Source organism: Loxodonta africana, chromosome 6 (genome assembly GCF_030014295.1).
Source record: "Loxodonta africana isolate mLoxAfr1 chromosome 6, mLoxAfr1.hap2, whole genome shotgun sequence".
Classification (NCBI taxonomy): domain Eukaryota; kingdom Metazoa; phylum Chordata; class Mammalia; order Proboscidea; family Elephantidae; genus Loxodonta; species Loxodonta africana.
Genome location: NC_087347.1, coordinates 38,998,303 through 39,016,904, shown reverse-complemented (window position 1 = coordinate 39,016,904; position 18,602 = coordinate 38,998,303). Strand labels below are relative to the sequence as shown.

The window sequence follows — 18,602 nt, the reverse complement described above, 5'->3', positions numbered from 1 at the left end:
TAACCAAAAGGTTGGGGGTTTGAGTCTACACAGAGGCATCTCAGAAGAAAGGTCTGGCGATCCACTTCTGAAAAACCAGCCACTGAAAACCCTATGGATCACAGTTCTGCTCTGACACATATGGGTCTTCATGAGTCAAAATCAACTCCATGGTAACTGGGTTTTTAAGGTCTCTTTAGAGTTGAAGTTCAGCACAGTTTTTATTTTGTTTTGTTTTTTACATATTACCAGTTCTCCAACCAGACTTGACTTTTTTCCTCCTATATCTTCTTAAATGTGTGAATTGCCTGCCACCCTATCAGTAGTATATTAATGTAAAATTGATGTATCAATCTGTATCCACCTAAAATCAGTTCTAGAAGCATGAGGAGAAATAAATGATACATAAATCCAAAACTAGCCTTCAATTTTTAATGTGATGATTCACATGGGGGAGAACATCTCATAAAGTCTTTTCATTTAGTGGATGACTTTCTCCTAAACAATATTTCTAAAGCATATCATTTCACAAATAAAAGTCTCTGTTTCTTGTTTTTGTCGTTGAGTGCTATCGAGTTGGTTCTGACTCATAGTGACCCTATGGACAACAGAATGAAACACTGCCTGGTCCTGTGCCATCCTTATGGTCATTGTTATGCTAGAGCCCATTTTTGCAGTCACTGTGTCAGTCTGTCTCATTGAGGATCTTTCTCTTTTTTGTTGACCCTCAATTTTACCAAGCATGATGTCCTTACCCAGGGACTGGTCCTCCCTGATAACACGTCCAAAGTATGTGAGACGAAGTTTTGCCATTCTTGCTTCTAAGGAGTATTCTGGTTGTACTTCTTCCAAGACAGATTTGTTTGTTCTTTTGGAAGTGTGTGATATAGTGAACATTTTTTTCCAACACCGTAATTCAAAGGCATCAATTCTTCTTAAAAAAAAAATTTTTTTTTTTTTTTTTTTTTAGGTCTTCCTTATTCATTGCCCAGCTTTCACATGTGTATGAGACAATTGAAAGCACCATGGCTGTTTCTTAGAAAGTCTTAATTCCTCCCCATTCCCTGCCATTCCCAAAAAGCACTTGCTGAGATCCCTTTCTGTGGAACAGCGTTGCTGGCCTCTTGTTTGAATCCAGTTCCTCCCTCCTCTGTGCTTGTCAGGTGAACCTTATCTTTACCCTCATCTCCACTCTTCAGTCTTCTGCTTCCAGAAATGTGCAAAGACCATCTCTGATACACCTGGAACAGCCTTTTTCCATCTGCCAAGCTATTTCCCTTTCATCCTGTATCACTTGGGCCTAAAAAATGACTCTCCAAAGCCTTCCCTGATTAGGCAGAACATGACCACAGGCACAGGTAATCTGTCTGTGAAGAAAAGGCTGACCTACTCCCTCCAATTTGATCGTACACATATAGGTACACTTTTGGCTGTACAGATATTCCTGTTATTAGGGGTTGCTAGCCCATCTGCAAGACTAAGATTTACATGAACAAGCTTAAAAATGTTAAGGCACGTTCTTCCAGACAGACAATTCTAGGAAACATTTTTCCCGCTCGAGGACCACCTATCATCACTTGCACTGTGATTTATGGTACCTTAGAATGGCAACATCTGTATTTTCCTCTGTTACAGAACCGCCTTTGGAGGAAATCCCGGTCATCCCATAATAATGGCACATGCTTTGGGACGGATCTCAATCGAAATTTCAATGTATCTTGGTGTAGTAAGTACATGTTTAGTAGATGATTGATGAACAAAAAACAAAGCAGAGAAGCAAGAAAAGAGGTGAATTACTAGAGATATTTATTTATTGTGATTTAGGTGAAAGTTTACAGAGCAAATTAGTTTCTCTTTAAATGGTTAATACACAAATTTTGTTTTGTGATATTGGTTGCCAACCCCTCAATGTGTCAACACACTCCCCTTCTCCATCCCAGATTCCCTTTTCTATTCATCCAGTTTTCCTGTCCCTTCCTGCCTTCTCGTCTTAGCTTTTGGGCTAGCGTGCCTAGAGATGTAACTTTTTAAAAAATAAACACCTACCTTTATACAGCTTTCTAGACTTCCTGACCAGTTTTGTTTCCTCTACAGGGATGGTAGTATCTATGACATAAAAACCCAACACTCCTGTGCAGGGTTCTCCTTAGTTAGGATGGATACACAAGGGCAGAGTAGACTTAGACCAGTGTGAATATACTCGAAATCCATCATTTTGTTTCAAATAAAATCAGAAGTAGCCTTGCAAATTATTTTACAGGAGGAGGGCGGTCAGTAAACAAGACATTTTCCTCTCCATTAAAGTTTTTCTTGTTTCTCAATCTCAGTATACCCAATGAATTGGAAGCAAATAAAAAGCAAGAATGGTTAAGGACAGCCTAGTTAAAAAACAGGCAGCAAGGGTTAAAATCAGGTTTGGCAACCGTGTGGCTTTAGGAAAATTCCTTCATCTCTCTGTTCAGTTTCCTCTTATTTAGAATGTGTGCCATATTAATACCAGCTTATGGATAGGTTGTTGTGGGAATTAAATGAGACAACACATAGGAAGTCCTAGCATGTAAGAGGTGTTCAACTGATGATGCTTATTATTTCTAATGAGAAGGAGAGTCAACTTACATCCTTGCAAAATAGTTCTACTGAGATTGAAGCCAATATGCAAGTGAGGGAGAGACTTGGGTCAATAAGACTATGATAGAGTCTGACCTAGAACCCTGAGAACTGGATCCCAACCATTTGTTTCAGGGCCCAGGGCAGGCTTGGATGTTATAAGTAAAAAATTACTGAAAAGAATGGATAAACAAAATGTGGTATATACATACAATAGAATATTATTCAGCTTAAAAGAGAAATGAAGCTGCAACAGGAATGAAACTTGAAAACATTTATTTTTATTTTTATTTTGCTTTAAGTGAAAGTTTACAAATGAAGTCAGTCTCTCATACAAAACTTATATACACCTTGCTATATACTCCTAGTTGCTATCCCTCTAATGAGACAGCACACTCCTAATCTCTGCTCTCTATTTTCGTGTCCATTCGGCCAGCCTCTGACTCCTTCTGTCCTCTCATTTCTTCTCCAGACAGGAGCTGCCCACATAGTCTCAAGTGTCTACTTGATCCAAGAAGCTCATTCTTCCCCAGTATCATTTTCTATCCCATAGTCTAGTCCAATCCCTGTCTGAAGAATTGGCTTCGGGAATGGCTCCTATCTTGGGCTACCAGAAGGTCTGGGGACCATGAGCTCTGTGATCCCTCTAGTCTCAGTCAGACCATTAAGTCCCGTCTTTTTATGAGAATTTGAGGAGTACATCCTGCTGCTCTTCTTCTCCCTCAGGGGTTCTCCGTTGTGTTCCCTGCTGGGGCAGTTATCAGTTGTAGCCAGGCACCATCTAGTTCTTCTGGTCTCAGGTTGATGTAGTCTCTGGTTTATGTGGCCCTTTCTGTTTCTTGGGCTCATAATTACCTTGTGTCTTTGGTGTTCTTCGTTCTCCTTTGCTCCAGGTGGGTTGAGACCGATTGATGCATCTTAGATGGCCGCTTGCTAGTGTTCAAACCCCAGATGCCACTCTCCAAAGTGGGATGCAGAATATTTCCTTAATAGATTTTATTATGTCAGTTGACTTAGATGTCCCCTGAAACCATGGTCCCCAAACCCCTGGCCCTGCTACACTGGCCTTCAAAGCATTCAGTTTATTCAGGAAGCTTCTTTGCTTTTGGTTCAGTCCAGTTGTGCTGACTTTTCTTGTATTGTGTGTTGTCTTTCCCTTCACCTAAAATAGTTCTTATCTACTATCTAATTAGTGAAAACACCTCTCCCTCCCTCTCTCCCCACTCTTGTAACCATCAAAGAATATTTTGCTCTCTGTTTAAACTATTTTTTGAGTTCTTATAATAGTGGTCTCATACAATATTTGTCCTTTTGCAACTGACTAATTTCACTCAGCATAATGCCTTCCAGATTCCTCCATGTTATGAAATGTTTCACGGATTCATCATTGTTCTTTATCAATGTGTAGTATTCCATTGTGAGAATATATCATAATTTATTTATCCATTCATCTGTGGATGGGCACCTTGGTTGCTTCCATCTTTTTGCTGTTGTTAAATAATGCTGTAGTGAACATGGGTGTGCATATATCTGTTCATGTAAAGGCTCTTATACCTCTAGGATATATTCCAAGGAATGGGATTGCTGGATTGTATGGTAGTTCTATTTCTAGCTTTTTAAGGAAGCGCCAAATCGATTTCCAAAGTGGTTGTACAATTTTACATTCCCACCAGCAGTGTATAAGTGTTCAGTCTCTCCACAACCTCTCCAGCATTTATTATTTTATGTTTTTGGATTAATGCCAGCCTTGTTGGAGTGAGGTGGAATCTCATTGTAGTTTGATTTGCATTTCTCTAATAGCTAATGATTGTGAGCATTTCGTCATGTATCTGTTAGCTACCTGAATGTCTTCTTTAGTGAAGTGCCTGTTCATATCCTTTGCCCATTTTTTAATTGGGTTATTTGTCTTTTTGTAGTTGACTTTTTGCAGTATCAGGTAGGTTCTGGAGATCAGACGCTGAACGGAAATGTCATAGCTAAAAACTTATTCCCAATGTGTAGGTAATCTTTTTACTCTTTTGGTAAAGTCTTTGGATGAGCATAGGTGTTTGATTTTTAGGAGCTCCCAGTTATCTAGTTTCTCTTCTGCGTTGTTAATAATGCTTTGTATACTGTTTACGCCATGTATTAGGGCCCCTAGCATTGTCCCTATATTTTCTTCCATGATCTTTATCGTTTTAGATTTTATATTTAGGTCTTTGATCCATTCTGAGTTAGTTTTTGTGCATGGTGTGAAGTATGGTCTTGTTTCTTTTTTTTTTTTTTGCAGATGGGTATCTAGTTATGCCAGCACCATTTGTTCAAAAGACTGTCTTTTCCCCCATTTAACTGACTTTGGCCCTTTGTCAAATATCAACTGCTCAGACGTGGATGGATTTATGTCTGGATTCTCAATTCTGTTCCATTAGTCTATGTATCTGTTGTTGTACCAGTACCAGGCTGTTTTGACTACCATGGCAGTATAATAGGTTCTAAAATCAGGTAGAGCAAGGCCTCGCACTTCGTTCTTCTTGTTCAGTAATGCTTTACTTATCTGGGGGCTCTTTCCCTTCCATATGAAGTTGGTGATTTGTTTCTCCATTTCATTAAAAAATATAATTGGAATTTGGATGGGAATTTCATTGTATCTATCGATCACTTTTGGTAGTATAGACTTTTTTACAATGTTGAGTACTCCTATCCATGAGCAAGGTATGTTTTTCTGCTTATGTAGGTCTGTTTTGGTTTCTTGCAGTAGTGTCTTGCAGTTTTCTTTGTATAGGTCTTTTACATCTCTGGTAAGATTTATTCCTAAGTATTTTATCTTCTTGGGGACTACTGTAAATGGTATAGATTTGGTGATTTCCTCTTCAATGTTCTTTTTGTTGTTGTAGAGGAATCCAATCAATTTTTGTATGTTTATCTTGTATCCTGATACTCTGTTGAACTCTTTTACTAGTTTCAGTAGTTTTCTTGAGGATTCTTTAGGGTTTTCTGTGTACAAGATCATGTCATCTGCAAATAGAGATACTTTTACTTCTTCCTTACCAATCTGGATGCCCTTTATTTCTTTATCTAGCCTAATTGCCCTGGCTAGGACCTCCAGCACAGTGTTGAATAAGAGTGGTGATAAAAGGCATCCTTTGAAAGCATTATTCTTAGTGAAATAAATCAGACACAAAATAGGCAAATATTGTGTGCCCCCACTTATGTAAAATATCTAGGATAGACCAATGCATAGAGACAAAAGGAAATTAGTGGTTACGAGAGGCAGAGGGGAGGAAGGCATGAGCAGTTACTGATTAAAGGGCATTGAGTTTCTGTTTGGGTGAAAAAGTATTAGAAATAGAAATGAGTTGCACAACATTGTGACTATAATTAATGACACGGAATTGTACGTATAAAAATGGCTGAAATGGCAAACATTTTGTCATATGTATTTCACCACAATACAAAAATTTTTAAAAGTGGTTAAAACAGAAAACTCTGTTATATATTATACCACTGTAAATAAATAAATAAATAAATAAACCCAAACTCCTCATCCAAGCCTTTCCTAATCTGCAAAAAAAAAAAAAAAATGGAAATGCCATTTCATTTGGCATCCTTCTCCCTGGGCTATGTAAGCATAGAATCTGTTTCTAAATTCAAATGTCAACCCCCGCCTTTCTGAGTTCCTCCCTGGAATGTCTGTCCTACAATGAGCCAGAACTAACTTAGACAAGAGCAGGCAAGTCCTGATTCCACCCACAGACACCCCAAACAATGGCGACTTCTTATCCTTCATGAGTCCTGCACTGAGATTACGATGCCTTCTTTGCTGTTTCCTGTCTATTCCAGGTATTGGTGCATCTAAAGACTGCCAAGATATAACATTCTGTGGGACAGGACCTGTGTCTGAACCAGAGACTAAAGCTGTCACTAGCTTTATAGAAAGCGAGAAGGAGAACATTCTGTGCTTCTTTACCATGCACTCCTATGGGCAGCTTATTCTTGCTCCTTACGGCTACACCAAAAACAAATCAAGTAACCATGAAGAACTGGTAAGACCATACTACCAACGCCTCTAGAAAAGTCTCAATAGGACCCCCATTTCCTTCTCCTGATTTCCTTTTCCAAAATTTTGGCTCTAGCCCTCCCTCTCCCCCCATTTTTTCTCTCTGCTCCTTGTTATTTTATCTTTTTGTACCATGCCAGATGCCTGCTGGGAAGGCTTCAGGTTAAATGCTGCTTTACCTCCATTAATTAACTACCTGTTTCGTAAAGTGTCAAGTTGGGAGACATTTTAGGTATTCATCTATAATATAAATGAGATGATTATGTTAATAATCTGCAGGAATGCTCTTTCATTTCTGTAAATTCTCTTGAAGCTCTGTTCAGCAATTACGGCTTTTGAACTGTGCTGTAAAGAACTTGCCAGCTGTTAGTAGAATATGGCATATCTGAAATAACAAGGCTAAATAGTACCTGCTCTCTTCTCTGCTAAACACAATATTTTATTTTCTTCTAGATTCTTCCTCCAGCATTTGCCTAGGAGTCTTCTTAAGGGGAAGTGCCAGTGAACTGCAAATTGGGGCAGGGAAGCTGTGCTTTATCTCATCCTGGGTCCTTCCCCAAAGATGTGTTTATCAAAGCTTTGGTGGGCAGAATTGCTGAAAAGGACTGGGTTCTTTGCTCTTTTGTATATCCAGAAGACAGTAGACACAAATCAGAGAGAAGATAAATTTAGAATTGTTATAGTATTTGTTATCTTGTATTTTTTAATACAATAGCTTGTATTCTTTAAAACAAGGTGGACTGGGAGCTAAGCCAACTCTGCTTGTTAAGGTCACAGAGGCCTGGTGACCTACTGGTTCTGTTACACCTCCTGTCTCTCTCCCACTGGAGCATGACATGAAACAGAGGCCTGGGCTCCGAAAGAAAAGCCATGAGAGATCTTTGCTTGAGGAAGCCCTTCCCCTAGTAATCAAAAATCCAGCAGAACCCCAGTATCTTACTTGCAATATTTTTCCTTTCATGGCCAAGGAACACTCATTATAATTTTGTAAGATGTGTAAATAATTAACATTTACTGACAACTTTATAATTTACAAAATGGTTTTACAGCCATTTTTGCCTTTGGTCAGCTGCTGTTGAGTCAACTCTGACTCGTGATGACCCCATGTGAATTTGTGCCTCCCATGCTGAAGACCTGGATTCAATTCCGGGCCAATTCACCTAATGTGTAGCCACCACCCATCTTTCAGTGGAGGCTTGAGGGAAACAGGGTTCAGCAGAGCTTCCAGTCTAAGAAGGACTAGGGAGAAAAGTTAAAAGTCAGCCAATGAAAATCCTGGGTTATAACAGTGAGATCTGCAAAACCAATCCTGGGAATTACACCGGACTGGGTAGCTTTTTCATTGTTGTTGTTGTTGTGCACGGGGTTGTCATGAGCCTACCCAACTTGATAGCAGCTAACATCTCATTTGACCCTCATGACAATATATAAGCCCACTTTGGAGATGTAGAAACTGAGACTTTGAGTTAAATATATTTCCAAAACTTCTATAGACAGTAAATGGTGAAGCTTGGGCTTGAACTCAAGTCTTCAGACTCTAGAGGTGACATTTGTTCCACTACCTCACACTGCCTTTCCCAGCTCAGAAAGTTCCAGCAACTTACAGGAGCCTTTATCGGTTTAGATTCACAGTCAACAATGTCTTACTTTCCTCTCATTCCTGAGCCCCAGAAGTTCCCTTTCTTCAGCAAAGAAGTCTACAGAAACTGAGATTCCAATGGAGAAGCCCAAATCCCTCCTTGTCCCCCAAATTCTGTGGTATTTTTTGTAGATGTCTACTTTCTGCTTGAAGAAATCTGTAACAAACACAAATGAACCACCAAAGATAGGCCTGTATTGATCTCCGATGAAAGGGAGCCTTTTATCAGCAGTAAAAAGAAGTTAGTAGTACCCCAGCATTTTTCTTGGGAGCTTCATTCCCTTTTTGGGTCAAGAAAATACATATCACATGACCGTTTTTGCAAGGTTTGTATTCAAAACCCAGCGTGTCTTGTGCTAATGACTGGCTCTCTGGTTAGAGGAGCACTGTGGTCACAGGCAAGAGAAAGCAAAAAGGCAGGAGAGACTTGGGGCAATGGCATCACCTCTACAAGCAGGCAACTCTAGCAAGGGGATTACTGGCAACTCTTTAGTACCATATACAGAAATTGGTAAATCCATCTGAGAAAGAGTGCTTCAGTTCTGTATCTCTTACTGTCTCATATGCTGAAAAGTTAGTATAAATACTCAAGTCTAAGACTTTTCAGTAAAAACACAGTGTGAGGATTTTGCCATCATGTGAACTTTATTGAAGCTGTGTTTTTAGGTCCTTAATGGTACGTTTTGACATGAGTACACAAAAACACCGAATCAAGCCAATTATTTTAAGGAGGTTTCCATTTCTGGTACTATTTACAACCGATAGAGACTAGTAATTGATTTCCATATGTCTACAAAACCAAAAATTTTTAGAAATCATGGTAAACATTGTATTTCATGATAAAATATTTGGCAATTACTAGGTAGGAGAAGCATAACTAAGACAGTCCCTATCTAAACTGCTCTGGAAATAAGAATTCTAATGTTTTAGGTGCTTACATTCTTTCCCTTTGATTTCTTCCCACATCAACCCTTATGTCCTCCCTCAACTTCTCCTCTCCTCGCTTACACACACACACACACACGCGCGCGCGTGCTCGCACACGTGCACACACATACATAAACTCACATGTACATACACACACACCAGGGCCTTAAATATCTTTTTTGTGTGCCTGCCTGTGAAGATATATTCAAGGAAATTCTCTGGGCCCAGTTAAGGAGCTGTTAACTGGGTAAAGGTCTTTTGCAATGTAAATTATGTGTCACTGGCAAAAGGATATTTGTTATTTTGCCTAAAAAAACATATTTAGGGTGAAAAGAAATTGGCTTTAAATGGCCTTGCAGTATAGCGTCAGGAGAAGGTGATGTAATCAGAATCTCCTCCATCAGAAATAGAAGCTGAAGTCATAAGTCTAGGGGATTTCTGGTTCATCTTCTCAGAAAGGACCAGTTCCGTAGGCTAAGGATCACAACTGTGCACTTCTCACATATGTCATGTTTCCCACTCTTACCTACTTCCCCGTACTAATTGCTGGTGGAATCCTTAAAAAAGAGAAAGAAAGAAAAAGTTCAAAAACTCTTTCGTCAAAAAAAATAGAAGGGGAAATCTGAGGGGGCTGTTTCTCATCCCACAGCCAGGATTTGAGGGAAGGGAACTATATAAGAACAGAATAAGTAGAGGCTGGTAATGGGAAAAAGGATGACTTGGCTGGGGTGAGCTGCAGGAAAGAAAAAAAAAGTTTAAGAAAACCTTTAGATAGAAAATGTAGCCTGGGGCTGATCCAAGTAACCCAAATAAAAGTCAAGCTCCCACATGGCCCAGTTAGAACAGGTTTCATTCAGAGAAACACAGAAACACAAGGAAATTTAAAATAATTAAAAGCAATTCCAATCTCTACTTCAGACTCTCAAAGAACTTTAAAACAGGGATGTAGCTGGAAAGTCACAGCAACCTTTGCCCAGGCCTCTTGCTTTTAATTTCACTCACACACAGCAGTTACCCTGAAAACGCCTTACCAAAATTTCTCTCAGAAATCCCCCTTCTGACTCTCCTCTTCCTCCTATAATTTCTTCTTCTTTCTATAAACATCTCTTGTACTTTTTTCCATTGTAAATGATCAAACCAGCTTTATTCCTTGTAGTTCTCTAGCCCCTTCTACCCATTATCTCAAATATGGACAACACAAAACCAAGAGCAGACCCAGAATCTCCTTTCTGGAATAGAAAGAGAAGCTGAGTGTCCAAAGATAGAATTCTCAGTAGTTAGTGGAAAAGAGGCAAAAAGCTTGCAGATATGTTTAATATAATGTTTTTTCTATCTTAGTCACATACACAGAAAGTCCAGAGTGTCCTAAGGATGTTACCCACAACTGTTTATATGACCTCCCAACTTCAAAAAAGAAAAACATGCTGCCTTTATATTCTTCCTTTTGAATTCCATTGTTCTTGTCCCCAGTCTACCCAAGTACAGCTCTGTCACACCTTAAGATGCAGCTGGACAGAACAGAGATGGAGGGGAGAACCAGGATCTAAAACAAGACCCATCTGCTAGTCCAGAGTCAGGGGAGGTGACCTACCTGTAAGAGCAGTCAGGGGAGGCTCACTACATCGGGTTGCCCTAAGAGGTTGAGCAACAATAGATCACAGTCTAGGCAGGGGGTGGACAAGGGGATTTTGGTGGCGTCTCTGTAGAATCTAAGGGGAAATGGTGGAATATATCATCAGGTGGGTAGAATATAGCATTGAGAAATCTAGGGTAGGGAATACTTAGAAGGTCTGTCAGGAGAATATGAAAAGAGATTTATCAGAAGGCCAGTAAATACAATCCATAGACTTGGACTTCCGTTAGTGACTCTGATCTCAGGAAAGCGTTTGGGAAGAGCAAGGCCAAGATTTTAGGAATCATCTAGTTCTGAGGGATTTCCAATATGATAAGGCCATATTGTTGTGGGCATAGGGGAGAGTCTAACTGCAAGCTCTAAAATTCTAGGAGCCTATGAGAGATAAGTATCAAATATCTTTAAAATTAAGTAAAATAAGAGGGGTGCTGTAAGAAAGGTATGAGCAAAGGGATAAGGGAGAGTCAAGAGGGGGAGAGATGGAATCTAGTTGTGGTGATCAGGAAAGGCATCATGGAGAAGTTGACACTCAAGAAAGTCCTTTGAGGTTGGGTAGAATTTGACCAGGCAGAGATAAGAGGTGAAGCATTCAGACAGAGGGAAATGTCCTAAGCAAAGGTAGAGAAGCTGAGGAACATGCCACATGTCTGGGGAACAGAGGGCAAACTTCAGTTTGACTATAGTCTAGGGCGAATTTAGAGAATATAAGTTTGGAAAGACGGTATATTTTTTTTCCTGTGGCTGCAGTAACAAATTACCACAAATTTGGTGGCTTAAAACAACAGAAATGCATTCTCTCACCATTCTGGAGGCCAAAAGTATGAAATCAAGGTTTCAACAGGGCAGCACTCCCTCTGAAGGCTCTAGGGAAGAATCTGTTTCTTGCCTTTTGCAGCTTCTGGTAGGTTTAGGCAACTCTTGGCTTGTGGTCACATCACTCCATCTCTGCCTCTGTGATCACATTGCCTTCTTTTCTGTGTGTTTCTAATCTCCCTCTGCCTTTCTCTTATATAGATACATGGGATTGAGTTTAGGGACTACTCAGATAATCTAGAATAAATTCCTCCTCTCAAGACCCTTAATTTAATCACATCTTTTTCCATGGAAGGTAATATTCACTCTTTTGCCACAGAAGGTAAAATTCACAGGTTGAGGGGACTCAGAAATGGATATATCTTTGGGTACCACTTTTTTTTTTTCAGCCTATCACAGGTGCGTTAGGGCCATATTTTGGAGGATCTTAAAAACTAGGCTGAGAATTTTGTTTTTAATTCCATGGGCAACTGAGAGTTATTGAAGAATTTTTAGCAGGATCACGATCACAGCTCTACTCTACAAAAGCTCATCTGGAAGCCAGGTAGGATCTGTTGAAATAACTAGTAATGAGAGGAAGGAAAATTTATTAGAAGATGACAACAGCCCTGTTCAGAGGTAATGAATCTGAACTAGTGTGATGGCACTGGAAATGAAACGTGGTAACTGTTTTAGAATGGAAAGTTGTGAGGGAAAAAGAGTAAAAGATGATGCCAGGATTTTACATTTCTGTTTGGGGGAATATACTAGATGAGAAATATAAAATCAGAATAGCCTTGCTAGTAGTGGAGATGATGAAATTGGATATGAGTATGTTAAGTCTGAAGTATCAGCAGTCAGCCTAGGTGTAAATGTCCAATGGGAAGTTGAAAAGTTGGTCCGGAGTGATGGAGATGGATCTGAACAAAACACCAAACCTTCTATATTATTGGATATATTTTTAACATCAGTGTCTGTCTCTGCATTTCTTACCTACAGATTGAAGTTGGAGAGAAGGCAGCAAATGCATTGAAAGCAAAGCATGGAATGACTTATAGAGTTGGCTCAAGTGCAGATATTTTATGTAAGTTTTTTTTTTTTTTTTTGCAGTTTCAATAATGTCTAAGGCACAAAAAAAGTCAGTGAACTTTGAGGGGTGGGGTGGGCAGGAGAGGGATAGAAGAGTTCCTGAAATCAACAGGGGAGCTGTATAAATCAAAACCACCAAGGATAAAAGGCAGTCTGTACAAATCCAGAATTATGCTCTCTAAGGATAAGGTGTGAACAATAAGAAGATATTAATACACTGGCTCAGCCAAAGACTTCCCCTAACTTCAGTTAAAAAGAGCTAGCAAGTTAGAAAGTACAGGAGTTAACAGACAGGACATTGCCCAGTGACCCTTGGTCAGTTGATTCAGTTCTCAGAAGACTCTTTAGGCTAAGAGAGCAGAACAGGGTAGGGCCTGGAGAAAGGATCTAAAGGGAAGGAATTTAGGAGGAAGAAGAGTGTATTGTTTTCCACCATCCCCAACGACCACCACCTCCAACTTCCTGAAGCCCACCTAGATAATATTTGCATTATATTTTCTTGTTGGTCATTTTGATTTGTTCCTTTGTATGAGTCAGTTAACTTTGCCTCACATTATTAGATTGCCTAGTCTTGGATTCAGCTGATAAACTTCAACTGAACCTCTGTTACATGCCAGGTACGGTGCTAGGTACTACGGGGGCAGAGAGGAGGAGTAAGGTACGGTACCTGCCATGTTGAGGTACAGTATCAAGATGGGGATATTAAGACCAGACTTACTGGTCTCTTGGAGACTAGAGAAACCCCAAGAGTATGGCCCCCCAATACCCTTTTAACTCAGTACTGAAGTCTTTCCCGAGGTGTATCCTTCAGTGAAAGATGTGACAGGCCCATAAAACAAACGATAATACATGTAGCTCAATCATGTGTACAAGACTAAATGGACACACTAGCCCAGGGGCAAGAATGAGAAGGCAGGAGGGAACAGGAAACCTGGATGAATGGAAATGGGGAACCCAAGGTCGAGAAGGGGAGAGTGTTGACACGTTACAGGGTTGGCAACTAATGTCACAAAACAATATATGTATTAATTGTTTAATGAGAAACTAATTTGCTCTGTAAACCTTTACCTAAAACACAATAAATAAACAAATTAGTTTAATATCCATGAGGCCCTAATCTGAAATAGTTTATTTTACTAGATTGAACCTTCATTCCCTGAAGCAGCTTCAGAACTCTATCCTTTCAATGCACAATTTCCAACTCTGCCTTCCGTTTTCTTTGTAGACTCTACATCAGGGTCTTCGAGAGACTGGGCTCGGGACATTGGGATCCCCTTCTCATACACGTTTGAGCTGAGAGACACTGGTACACATGGATTTATTCTGCCAGAAGATCAGATTCAACCCACATGTGAAGAGACCATGGAGGCTGTGCTGTCTGTGCTGGATGATGTATATAATAAATACTGGTCCTCAAACTGTGCCGGGAAGGTCACTTCTACCACCATGGCGCTGAGCCTGCTAATGTTCTTCATTTTTCTACTCTAAGTGCATCCTACCCAGGCATGTTGAACCCCAGTGACATGGGTGTGATTTTAAAGAAAGTGTTTGTCTGTGGTTGTACAGGAATCAAATAATTTAACCAAAAATAGTTTCTATTTCAATAAAGAATAATCGTGTTTGTACTTTAATTTGTTTTGCTGGAAATTAATTTGTATTACTTTAAAAGAGTATTATATTAGTTACCTAATGCTACAAAAATGTTACAAACTAAACCACCATAAAAACTCAGTGGTATATAAATTTCTAAGTTAGCTGGGAGGTTCTGCTAATCTTGGCTATGCTCATTTATGTATCCATGGTCATTTTCAAGTCTGCTGGTTGATCTTGGCTGGGCTCACTCTGGGAGGTTGACTAGCTGTTAACCAGTCTATGATGGCCTCACGTGGAATAAGGAACCATGCTTGTATTCCGTGTGTCTTGTCCTCTAGCAGGCTAGGCCAGGCATGTACTTATGGCTATGGAGGAGGAGAAAGAGCAACAGGAGAGCAAGTCTCAATGTGCAGTGCTTTTCATACCTCTGCTTACATCATGTCTGCTAACATCTCATTAGCCAAATGAAGTCACATGGCTGAGCTCAGAGTCAAGGGTTGAAGCAGAACCCAATGTGAGAAATAAAAAACTGGGGCCATCGATACAATTACTTTACCTAGTATTTCCTGTCACACTCTGGAACGTCACTGGCTTAGTATTGTATTAAGGATAGCTTAGCTACAAAGTGAGGGAATTCAACTATGCTGCTATTGTCCTATCCAGATTTAAACCTTGAATAAGTCTGTACGTACTAGCTGAACCCCACTGCTGTTACAACCTCCTAACTAAAGGTCACATCATAAAATTCTGTTTGGGCTTTTTGTGTTCTACCAATTCTTTGTGATTGATGGTCTCGAGGTTCCCTGCCCTGAATTATTTCTGACCAAATTTTTTTTGAAAATTTTGCTTGAGCCTTCAAACCAGGTTCTCACATAATTTTATATTACCGAGCTAGTTGCAGAATTCAGAAGGTAAGTTACATAAAATATGACCTTGAGTATATCACACTTGAATTTAGAGACCATCTCAAGAATAGATTTGATGCATTGAACACTAATGATCCAAGACTAGATGAGTTGTGGGATGACATCAAGGACATCATACATAAAGAAAGCAAAAGGTCATCAAAAGGAAATGAAGAAAAGACCCAGATGGATGTCAGAAGAGACTCTGAAACTTGCTCTTGAATGTAGAGTAGCTAAAGCAAATGGAAGAAACGAAGAGCAGAACAGAAGACTTCAAAGTGCAGCCTGAGAAGACAGAGTAAAGTATTATAATGAAATGTGCAAAGACCTGGGATTAGGAAATCAAAAGGGAAGAACATGCTCAGCATTTCTTAAGCTGGAAAAACTGAAGAAAAATCTCAAGCCTTAAGTTGCAATATTGAAGGATTCTGTGGAGCCTTGGTGGCACAGTGGTTAAGAGCTCAGCTACTAACAAAAGGCCAACAATTTGAATCCACTAGCCACTCCTTGGAAACCCTATGGGGCAGCTCTACTCTGTCCTATAGTGCCTCTGTGAGTGGGAATTAACTAGACAGCAATGGATTTTGTTTTGTTTTTGATGGGCAAAATATTGAATGACACAGGAAGCATCAAAAGAAGATAGAAGGAATACACAGAGTCACTGTACCAAAAATAATTGGTCGATCTTCAAACATTTCGGGAGGTAGCATATGATCAAGAACCTATGGTCCTGAAGGAAGAAGTCCAAGCTGCACTGAAGGCATTGGTGAAAAATGAGGCTCCAGGAATTAACTGACTGCCAACTGAGATATTTCAACAAACAGAGGCAATGCTGAAAGCGCTCACTCATCTATGCCAAGAAATTTGGAAGATAGCTACCTTGTCAACTCACTTGATGAGATCCATATTTGTACCCACTCCAAAGAAAGGTGATCTCCTACAGAATGCAGAAATTATTGAACAATATCATTAATATCACATACAAGTAAAATTTTTGCTGAAGATCATCCAAAAGTGGTTGCAGAAGTACATTGACAGGGAACTGCCAGAAATTCAAGTTGGGTTCAGAAGAGGACTTGGAACCAGAGATATCATTGCTGATGTCAGATGGATCTTGGATGAAAGCAGAGAATACCAGAAAGATATTTACCTGTATTTTATTGACTATGCAAAGGCATTCAACTGTGTAGACATAACAAATCATGGATAACGTTGTGAAGAATGGGAATTCCAGAACACTTAATTGTGCTCATGAGGAACCTGTACATTTATCAAGAGGCAGTCATCCAAACAGAACAAGGGGATACTGCATGGTTTAAAGTCAGGAAAGGTATGCATCAGGATTGGGGGAAGACTCATTAATAACCTGCAATATGCAGATGACACAACCTTGCTTGCTGAAAGTGAAGAGGACTTGAAGCACTTACCGATGAAGATCAAAGACTACAGCCTTCAGTATGGATTACACCTCAACATAAAGAAAACAAAAATCCTCACAACTGGGCCAATTAGCAACGTCCTGATAAAGGAAGAAAAGATCGCTGTTGTCAAGGATTTCATTTTACTTTGATACACAATCAACGTCTGTGGAAGCAGCAGTCAATAAAAATGAAGTGATGTACTGCATTGGGCAAATCAGCTGCAAAAAACCTCTTTCAAGTGTTAAAAAGCAAAGATGTCACTTTGAGGACTAAGGTACACCTGACGCAAGCCGTGGTGTTTTCAATTGCTTCACAGGCATGTGGAAGTTGGACAGTGAATAAGGGAGGCCAAAGAAGAATTGATGCCTTTGAATTATGGTGTTTGCGAAGAATATTGAATATACCATGGACTGCCAGAAAAGCAAACAATTCTGTCTTGAAGAAGTACAGCCAGAATGCTCCTTAGAAGACATGTTATCAGGAGGTCCCAGTTCCTGGAGAAGAAGATCATGCTTGGTAAAGTAGAGGGTAAGCAAAAGAGGGAAGGCCTTCCATAAGATGGACTGACACAGTGGCTGCAACAATGGGCTCAAGCATAGCAACAATTGTGAGGATGGTACAGGACCAGGCAGTGTTTTGTTCTGTTGCACATAGGGTAGCTATCAGTAGAACTGACTTAATGGCACCTAATGACATAGCTGGTGCTGAATTAATCAATTCAAAAATATTTATTGAGAATCTACTAGGTGTGTTTTGGTAGGCTCTGGGGTTACAATGGCAAATATAATAGACGTGGTCCCCATCCTTTTGGAATTGACATTCCAGTGGATAAGATGTGGGGTAGCCATCATAAATAATTAGAATGGCTATGCTGCTGTATGCCAGCTGAATCTCAGCTCTTGGGGAATTGTAATAATCAAGAACACAAATAAATAAGCTAAATAATTATAGCTTGTGACACATGCTATGAAAGAAATAGAGTAAGTGGAAAGGGGAACCAGGGCCAGATTGTGTGTTTATAGGGGTATAGGCATTTAATCGTGCTATCATGTCTCTTAAATTGTAAGTGCTCCTGAAGCAGTGTCTATGACTGTCGTGTCCCATGTATCTCCATGTGACACCTTGAAACGGTGCTAAGCACTTGTCAGGCATTGAACAAATGTTGTAGCTGTGACTGGCTGACAGAGCATCCTTGGGTGTTCAGTCACCCATTTCCAAATTTCCTTGTTGGTCGCAGTCACAATGCACTTCTTGGTTGTAACCTTTTCTGCGTCCTCTTTATGTTTTGCTAGTGTGTGGCTGATAAGGGTCAAAAAGGGAAATGTCAGGGGCAATAGGGCTTAATGAATCAGAGAGCAGCTATTTACATAAAAATGCCAGCTCCACAGTTGTGGCATTGTCAGGAGAAAATGGTTGGGTCTCATCAATGGTCAGCCTAGGAAGGAAGAAACCTGGTTGACCACCCAGTGGCATATTCAAGAAGGAGGCAGGCAAGTTTAGCCTGGAGACACAGATTATTAGCTTTAATTTGGCCTGTGGTTTAGTTTCTAAGGCAGCCTTTTCACACTTTGGACATCTGGCTACTGTAGGAGCTGTGATCTACAAAGTTCCATTCATGTCTAAAGATTGAGCCCATGGCCAAATAAAGCTGAAAGTGTACAGATGTAAACCCAAGCTGTCGACTTGCCTGAAACCATCCACATGGATTATTCCAAGACTCTAGGAGAGAATCAGATTCCTTAAGGGCTTCAAACTTCTCTAACTGTATAAGGGACTGAGGATCGTGGCATATTTTTTAATTCTGAAAGATTTTTACTTCCTATGAAAGAATCCTAAGAGAAAGATAGGTGAATGACCACACTGATCTTTCTTAAGGAAGTGTTCAGCTTCTGCTCTTAAGTGGTAACGGTTCAGGGAAACTTCACAACTGATACAACTCATGCCCTGTGTTGTGGCTTTGTTGGGTTTGGGATTTTATTGT

The 18,602-nt window shown here is 39.9% G+C and overlaps 1 protein-coding gene across 1 annotated transcript in view; it reads left to right on the top strand.

Moving 5' to 3' along the window:
- Positions 1-14,411, top strand: part of CPO (carboxypeptidase O) — a 32,062-nt gene extending 17,651 nt beyond the window's left edge. The window contains exons 5-8 of the mRNA XM_023542056.2: positions 1,615-1,705; positions 6,406-6,608; positions 12,613-12,697; positions 13,928-14,411. Coding sequence (XP_023397824.1) covers positions 1,615-1,705; positions 6,406-6,608; positions 12,613-12,697; positions 13,928-14,190 — 642 coding nt within the window. The 3' untranslated portion in view covers positions 14,191-14,411. The remainder of the gene's footprint in view (positions 1-1,614; positions 1,706-6,405; positions 6,609-12,612; positions 12,698-13,927) is intronic.
- Positions 14,412-18,602: the final 4,191 nt, after the last annotated feature.